At 50.4% G+C, this 8,498-nt stretch overlaps 1 protein-coding gene across 4 annotated transcripts in view; it reads right to left on the bottom strand.

Moving 5' to 3' along the window:
* Positions 1-1,193: 1,193 nt before the first annotated feature.
* Afap1 (actin filament associated protein 1) overlaps positions 1,194-8,498 on the bottom strand; it is a 110,605-nt gene continuing 103,300 nt past the window's right edge. For 3 of the 4 annotated variants that reach the window (XM_030254799.1, XM_006504098.3, XM_030254800.1), the window contains 2 exons: positions 7,435-7,599; positions 1,194-5,418 (listed from right to left, as the gene is read on the bottom strand). In XM_030254799.1, the coding sequence (XP_030110659.1) occupies positions 5,392-5,418; positions 7,435-7,599 (192 nt within the window). In that variant the 3' untranslated portion in view covers positions 1,194-5,391. The remainder of the gene's footprint in view (positions 5,419-7,434; positions 7,600-8,498) is intronic. The other variant, NM_027373.2, reaches the window with a different exon arrangement.

The following is an 8,498-nucleotide window of genomic DNA, read 5'->3' as shown; positions in this document are numbered from 1 at the left end:
CTGTGACAGCGGGTTACAGACTATAAGCCACAGCACAAGTACCCTAGGGGGCTCTGTGGCCAAGCACTCAGTCATCCTCTGCTTTAAATGACACTGAGGAGACCCCTCATTCTCATCCAGCCCACCGGGACTCCAAAACCAAAGACATCACTTAAAAACTGGCTCAGTGACACTTGGCCAATGCTTAGGTCTCAATGGATGACCCTGGACAAGTGAGGGTAGGTTCTTCCTTCTCAGAGCCCCAGGGGCCCCCACAAACTGAATTTCTCTGATGAATAGCTCTGTGACCTCACAGTTGCCCTGAAGTCTGGGTCCCATCTCCAGATCCAATGCAGTAAGATCCTCCATCACCTGTGATCAATGGCTGGGCTGCGCCCATTACCCAGTACCTAAGCCATGAGTGGCTCGAATGGACCTCCAGGTTAACCCATGCCCCTGAACACCACCAACACATACATCCCTTACCACACTCCCCAGAAACTCAGACCCAATGGCTCTCCATCCAGATGCCAAGCCCAGTAGTAGGTCCTAGACTCAGCTCCTGCTGGACCTATCATGCTCTCTCCTCTGGGCATCCTTCAGGGTAGCAGTCCCCAGTGTGGGCAGGACCTCCCTGGGCAGGTTCCCACCTCTGCTCTGATGCTTGATCCACCAGCCAGCCATCAGCTGGCATGTGCCCGTGGAAGCCCTGAGAAACCATAAAGGCTCCTCTCCACTTGACAGGACGTCCCACAACTTCCCCAGGTCCACCCCAGTCCACCTCAACCCTCTTCTTATGGTCTCCCTGTCTCATGTTGGGCTGTAAGCAGTCATAGCCTTTATTTAAATGCCACTGCCTAACTCAAAGAACCCCCCCACACACACAGAACTCTACTAGGCTTCAAAGCTGCTGCCTCATCTACAGTTTCTCAAATCTCCATGCAACGTTGCCCACCAGAGTGCATCTGTGTCTGCTGGTACCCTGAGAGCAGGCATCCAGGGGATTCATTCTGTTTCCAGCGCTTGGCACCAAGTTGGGAGGTGAGGAGGCAGTGATGGTGTCTACTGAGTTAAATACTCAGGTCTCAAACCACTCGGAGAAATCCCCAAGGTCCTCTAAGACAGAGGGTTTCCTGTGTGTTACCCTCCCTGTGCACCGGTGAGATGCAGCCCCTCCCACCTGTCGAGCGATCAGAAGTGACGACTCAGACAACTACGGACATCTCCTGTGCCATGAGCCACTGTCAGGAGGACATGAGGCTGGGCCACACAGCACAGTTTTATTAATACACAAACAAGTTCCGCCAATGGGCGCCAGTCAATGGGTACACAGTTAAACAACAGTAGAAAAAAATCAGTTTGTAGAGCAGAAAGGTCGGGTGAAGGGACTATGAGATGGGGGACGTGGACTGAAAACTAGGATCTTTCATTGCAAGTCTCTTTACATAAAAAAAAATTTTACTTTCTGAATTAAATACATTGAGCTACACAATCAAGATATATTTACAGTCATTTCAAATGGGCTACCAACATAGTTAACTAAAACAAACAAACAAACAAAAAAACCCCAAAAAACAAACTTTCTCTTTTCTTTGCCTGTGTCTTTCCAAGATTATTTTAAATATGATTTTAGTTTTTTTTTAAAAATACATTAAGGAAATAATTACATTCATAACGTGAAAACATTTTACAACTTAGAGCCACGAGCAATTGATTTGGAATATCTAGAATGTAAAAAAAAAAAACAAAAAACTGGTGTTAGAATGTAGAGTAAACCTTTGTTAGAAAATCAATTATCATATTAAAAACAGCTTTGGTCCCTATGAATTATGAACTAAAGACACCACTTTGAAAGGCTAATCCAATCTGGCGTGTGGGAAACCCAGGTTTCCAGAGACCACAGTGGTGTGTCCCCCCCTACTGGCAAAGGGTATTCCTCAAAACTGAGGAGTGGGCTTCCCACGCCAGGACCATGGCCATGGGGCTGGGCGGTGTGCGTACAGCACAGGGGGGTTATTTTCAGTTTATTTCACAGTAGAAACCCAGCTCTCTGGTGTGACTAGTAGTAAGTCAGTGGGAAGAAGACCCAGACATTCAATTGCTTCTATAAAAACTATGTCATGAATTTGAAATGTTTCTGACTCAAAATTACTTTAGAAAAGAAAAATGGAGAGGAAGATCACTCATTTTGATGTTGCCTCACCCATAGAATGGACCTTGCAGGTGCTGGTGAGAGTAGATGTAAATGACTTGGCTCAAGTATCCCCAGAGCACAGGGTGGAGGTCAGTGACAGGGGAGGCTGTCCCTGGCCTTTGGGAGGAGAGGCCAGAGACACCCCTGCTGCTGCCTGCTGGTGAATTCTACCTGGGAACTGCAGTCCCCCACATAGCAGAAACCTTCCTCCATGGCCTCAGGGCCTGGGACATTGCTTTCCAAAGCAGATTTTCTAAAAGTCCCATCAGCATGGACATGCGGACACAGAAACAGCCAAAATTGGGGTAGTGGACAGATGAGGAGGAAGGGTGGGTGAGGCAGGACCAAGGCATGCATGGGGAAGGGACTGGACACTGACACACGAGGCAGGGGAGCAGCAAGCATTCTGGAAGAGTCCATGTGACCCAAGCTCATCATTGCAAGAACACTGGTAAATGAGATTGTGTGACACTGAGGGTCCCACCCCCATGCCCAAGATAGGGACCATAGCAAGTCCCCAGGCCAGCAGGATATTTGTAAGCAAATGGTTAGTTAGTAAACGGGCATAAAAGTAGAGGGGTTTGCCTGACGGTGGTGGTGCACGCCTTTAATCCCAGCACTTGGGAGGCAGAGGCAGGCGGATTTTTGAGTTTGAGGCTAGCTTGGTCTACAGAGTGAGTTCCAGGACAGCCGGGACTACACAGAGAAACCCTTTGTGTGTGTGTGGGGTGGGGGGATAAATAAATAAAAAAAAAGTAGAGGGGTTTGTGAAAGCTGATGACAACTTGCCAAATTGTAACAAAAAGTAGACCCCTAGAAACATTGTGGCCTCAGACAAAGAGAGGAGGAGCAACTCCCATGATCCAGAGGACCTGATTGCTCACAAAAAGGGTTCAGCCCTCTGCTTACCGGGCTCCACACAAGGCAAACCTGTGTCATCGATGGCTGGGGTCATGCTAGTGGCTTTGGGAGGGTCATAGAATGAGAACACTGAGAATCCTGACAGGATCATGGGTGCCTAATATGTACATATATAAATTAAAACTCTATTTATTGAACATATACAAATAAATAACTTATTTTGAAACAAATGCTCTCTCAACTAGCTTTCTGACCAAATCTAAGAACATTAATGGGAGCCCAGGATGTTGGAGCCCTGTGTTGGGAGCCTTACCTTCCCCGGGACCTACTTTATATGGCGCTGAGGAACTTACAGTTCCTCCACAGTTGAATGGATGACAAGGCTGGGTTTTTCAGCACAAATTAGGAACACCAGGAGCCTAGAACCTGCTGTGTCTTCATCAGGATAAACTCATCTGAGGCTTATTTGCTGGACATGATACTTCACTGTGTCCCTCTATGCTGGCCAGGGTTGGCTGTTAAACTGGACATTTTCTCCTTGTTTTGGTAACAATCAAAGCCTGGAACAGCTTTCCTGGCAAAGCAGGCTGCTATCAGAGTGGCCAAAAGCACTGCTCTGAGACCCAAAGCAGCAGAAGTCTACGGCACATTAACGTCTCTTCCCTTTCAGAGCATGGAATGGTCACAGCTCCCTGTGATGACCCAAGGGGCTCCATGAACAGGCTGGCGTGTGTGGAGGCTGCATCCCTCATCCTGGTCCTACACAGTTTCCTGGCAGAAACTAGCCCACACAGATGCTGGTATGAGGAATCCTAACTGCCCTTTGGAGGAAGGCACTAGAGCAAAGCACCATTAGACAGCTGGCAAGTGTCTTACACTGGGCTAGTCTGGGACAGACTTTCAGCTAAGCAGCTTCCATGTACACTGTGATGTCCCTATACCCTGGTGGCCACCTTGCTGCTCTTTGGTGACTCCAAGGTAGCTGCTTCAGGGCTCAAGCACAGAGCATCAATCATGGCCATGAAGGCTGCCCAGAGAAGACCCTAAAGGCACCACTACGGAGAGCCTGGGAGACTCCTTATGTGTGTGCTAAGGACATTCTGGGCTGTGATGGGAAGGCGTGCCCTTGGTACAGCATCACCAGGTTCTCACCCATGTATAACTGGTCCTGTACAAGTCTGCAGAGATGCCTAACTTCCAGGTCACTGCCTGCATCTACCCATGGTGGAAAGGTTTGGACTGTTACAGGGAAGTCCAAAACGCCAGTTTGACACTCAACCCCCTAGGGTAGAGGCTAGCCCCATGAGCTGTAGACAGCACATCCTAAGCAGCTGAACTGTCCTACCAAGTGCACAGGGGTGAGCGCAGGAGAGTGGGAGGGCCCGCACAATCCGAACCTCAGCATGGGAGTGCATCCATGATGCACAGCTTCAACTGTAACTGGAGGAAGGTGCTCTGGAAGGATCGTCTCTGTTCAAAGATGGCCCAGGTTAAACTATAGGTTCTAGACCCCACTCTGTTAAATCCACAGGCAGATGGTGGCCAATGTGCTTCCTGGGCTGAGGAGTTCCTGCCCGGCAACCCAGGAAGCTGGGGTCTCAGGCCAGGAGAAAGGGGCACATGCTACCCAACGACTGAAAGCTCTGTGCTGACTCTCAAAGTACATCATAAACTGGGAGGAAACAGGGTCTCTGAAAAGTCCCTAATGTCCAAGCATAGCACATGAAGAAAAAAAAAGAAAAAAAAAAAAAAAGGAGGAGGGGAGAGGCATTTTCTTTAAAAGCAAACATGAAAAAACACTGGTAAAAAGAATGACAACTTCTCTATCCTGGTGACAAAAGATTTTTGTCCAAAACCAAAACTGAATCTTCACAGCCCTATTTCTCATGGCTTCACCTCCATTGACAGGGGACAGGCGGGAGGGGGCGGGGTGTGCAGAGACACAGGAGCTCATGCTGCTGCAGAGTAGGACCCTCTGGCAAACAGGGTGAGGTACGCAGCTCTGACCGCACACGGGGAAGGCTCAGGCCACCCTGTCTCACAGGGGTGCACGGTCCATGGGCTGGAGCTGAGCTGAGATCCCCAGAACCGCCCCATCTGCTAGAGGGCACCTCAAAACAGCTTGTCAACCCCTTTCATTTCTGCTTCTTAACAAGTAAATTTGGACACCAAAGTTTTAAAGTAAACTTTCCTAAAGGGCACCGTCATACAGTAGAAAGCGTGCACGCAAGCCAGCCAAGGGTCAGCGTCAGACTCGTCCAAACTTCTGTGGTCATGTTCAGGCCACTCTGGGAGGCACACGTGTCACACGCGAGGCTGGTGGCAGTACACAGTCTCTGGGCGTGGCTGGGCTCCCTCTATGTCCCATTCTTCAGCTCCCACTCCTGGAGAAGAGAGATGTGTGAACGCAGACAGTTTGATCCTGGCTACCACGAGTTGCTATGGCCCATGAGCCTTTGAGAGCTACACAATGTCCGGGCTCAGCCACAGAGAACAGAATGTAGTAGCCAGCCAGAGAGAAACCCAATCCAAATACCCAACAGGAGTAAGTAGGTTAAGTGTGGCCCCTCCAGACATGGGACACTTAGCAGGCAGAACCGGGAAGGGAGAGCTGACTGCTGGGATATCATGTGAGTAAGGACTACATATCCTCTGAGTCTATTAACATGGAAGCCCGAGGCAGTCAAGTTCACAGAAACAAACAGAATCATAGTATGCATCTGGGACAAGGGAAGAATGTGGTATTGGTGTTTTGGTGTTTCATCTAGCAAAATGAAGTTCCCGAGGTGGGACACGCATGGGGATGCCCTATTAATAGGTCAGGTTAGTTTTGCTTCTTTTACCACCAGAAAGTGGGGGACGGGTGGCTGGATGGGTGAAGTGGACACAGCCACTGCAGGGGGCGGGGGTGCAGCATCAGGGTAGTGGGCCTTGCACACTGCCCTCAGACATGGGGCTCTCAGCACCTATTCTCAGGAGGTGTCTGGGGAGGATGAGACGGGGACCTGGCCAGGCATTTTCCTCTGCAGAGACAAGCCACCAGTCCAGAGCTGTGGCACGTCCCTCCCTCCCTGTCCCAATGTTCCTGATTCTGCCAGCTGCTCCATTAGGCTTCTTATTTCTGCCAGTGCGATACCATTAGCCATTAATTACCCGTGAACTTTTGATTCTAGAAAAGTCAGGAGAATGTTTAGCCTAGTCAATATGTCCCCCACCCCAAACTCACGGGGCCCCTCTGACACTAGGGCCATTCATTCTTCTCAGGTCCACTCCTGAGGCTGTGTCAGAGATCAGCTGCAGTGACAAGAACCTCCACACCTCTTGTCTGTGGACTGGCGACAGCTGGGACCAGACGCCCTCCTGTGCTGTATGGGAACTGCATGAAGCTGTCTGTCTCGAACTGACAGTCATAGGCTTCGTGTTCTCCATCAGAAGGGGACAAAGCTGAACAGCCAGAGCCAAGGGAGCTTTTCTTTCATAGCATAGCTCAGCTTCTCACCCCTCTTCTCTGATGGTAAAGATACCGGGAGGGGACTCATGCAGCTCCTTTCTAGCATGGCTTAGACAAAATGGTCCTCTACATAGGAGAGTCTGACTATAGACTAAGAAGCCTGCGGGATGTGCAGAAAAGCCACTGGAATGTCAGCTCAGTAGCCTTCTCCCAGTCAACGTGAAGCCTTCCAGAAAGCACACTTGCTGGGGAAGCACACACACTGTGGGGCTGGGCTAGCACAATAGCTAGCAGGATCCCAGGACACCCTAAGAGCATCGCAGAGTCCTTCCCCTACATGCAATTTGTCCAGGGAGGGGCTGGGACTGCTGAACGCTCAACACATCAATGTCAGCACTACAAGGCCTGGAAGTCCCCTCCCCAGGCCAGCTCAGTTCCACCTGCTGCTGCTTCCATTCCATTCCACCCCATTACAGCCGCTTCCGTTACCATGGGCAAGAAGCGCTGGCTCTGGCCATCTAGAAATTATGCTTTGAGAATCCCTAGGGTTTGATCGTGACAAAAGTTGTTGGTGGCTCCTCTTCCTGACTGCAGGGAGTAAAGGGACCCTGGGTTGACAGCCAGGGTGCTGGGGACAGCCTAGAAAAAAAAATGTTTTTTTTCTGGCTTTTTCTTTCCTTGTTGGAGAATCACAGTAGGTAAGTGCTAGAAAGGATATCGGGGTCACTTGCCCAGTCTGTATTGCCCAAAGAAGACAAGCCCAGGGAGTGGGAATCTTGCTCATTTCTGAGGTGACCTAGAGCTTTGGGGGGCTCAGATTTGGTGGCTATCTTTGAACCCCAGCCTCTGAGGCTGTTGGGGGACAGCTGGAGGAGTACTTGCTCAGTACCTCTGGCAGGAGACTGAGTGCCAAGTGCAGTGGGGTACCTGGCCCTGCCAGGGGTCTCACCTTGGCCTTCTGCAGCACGTGGCCACGGCAAGGGGAGCTGCCTGAGGACGGCTGGCTCTTCTTCAGGACGGCTGCACTGTTCACAGGCAAAGGCCCCTCAGCATCGCTTGTATCACAGCTGGAGATGGGAGAATTTTCCAGAGTCCGATGCCGAAACACAGGAGACTGTTAATGAGAGGAGAGCCCTGTGTGAGGGGCGTTCTCAGCCACTGGCAGTTCTTGGGGAGAAATAGTTTAGTAAAACAGAAATAGATTTGGAAATGGGCAAAACTAGGAAGAACCAGCACAAGTTGCGCCTGATCCCAGGGGCACTTTCAGAGGGATGGAAGACTGAGAGGCCAGATTCCAGCCCACACTCCTATCCTCACCTCCTCTCTCACCTGTCCATCGATGTGGTGCTTCCTAAGTTTGTCAATGTTTCCTGGAGCTGCCTGCCACTGAAAGGGTCAGGCCTGGTAGCAGAAGCTGCCAGTAGCAGGCAGCATTAGCCTGGCATCCCAGGACGATGAGCAGCCCCAAATGACACTGGGACTGTGACCACTCCCACTGTGGCAGATGCTGGAGAGAAATTTTTGGAAACCTCAAAATGAAAACAACTTATCACCTTGGCTGCCTTGGGTCTGATTTGGCTTGCAGGCTCTCCCCCATAGGATCGCAAATGATCCTTTGAGAAAGCGCGGTGCTGTGGAGACCCTGTTATCATCATATGACTCAGAATGTCGGAAACACACTTGGGATGTGCAGGGTGTTGTTTCAGAGCAATATCAGCCCAGAGTTCCTGTGAGGGCCCCTGACTGGAGTGCTCCCAGCTCAATGTTTTGGCAGCACAGGCCTTTCCTTAGACATCTTCAGAGGCCATGGCGACTCTGGGTGGGTATGGTCACTAGTGTAATGACAGAATAAAGACCCATGTCTCTGGAGAGGGGAAGGGCAGAAGGTGTCTGCAGCAGCAGAAGGACCTGTCTAACAAGCCACTCCTCCGAGGATGTGGTCTGCCTACAATTATACGTAATGCTGTCACCAATGCAGAAGGCAACCCCACTGCACAGAGAGGAGTCTCAGGA

This window comes from Mus musculus, chromosome 5 (assembly GCF_000001635.26).
Source record: "Mus musculus strain C57BL/6J chromosome 5, GRCm38.p6 C57BL/6J".
Lineage (NCBI taxonomy): Eukaryota > Metazoa > Chordata > Mammalia > Rodentia > Muridae > Mus > Mus musculus.
The sequence above is the reverse complement of the archived record's forward strand: the minus strand, read 5'-3'. Positions and strand labels throughout refer to the sequence as shown.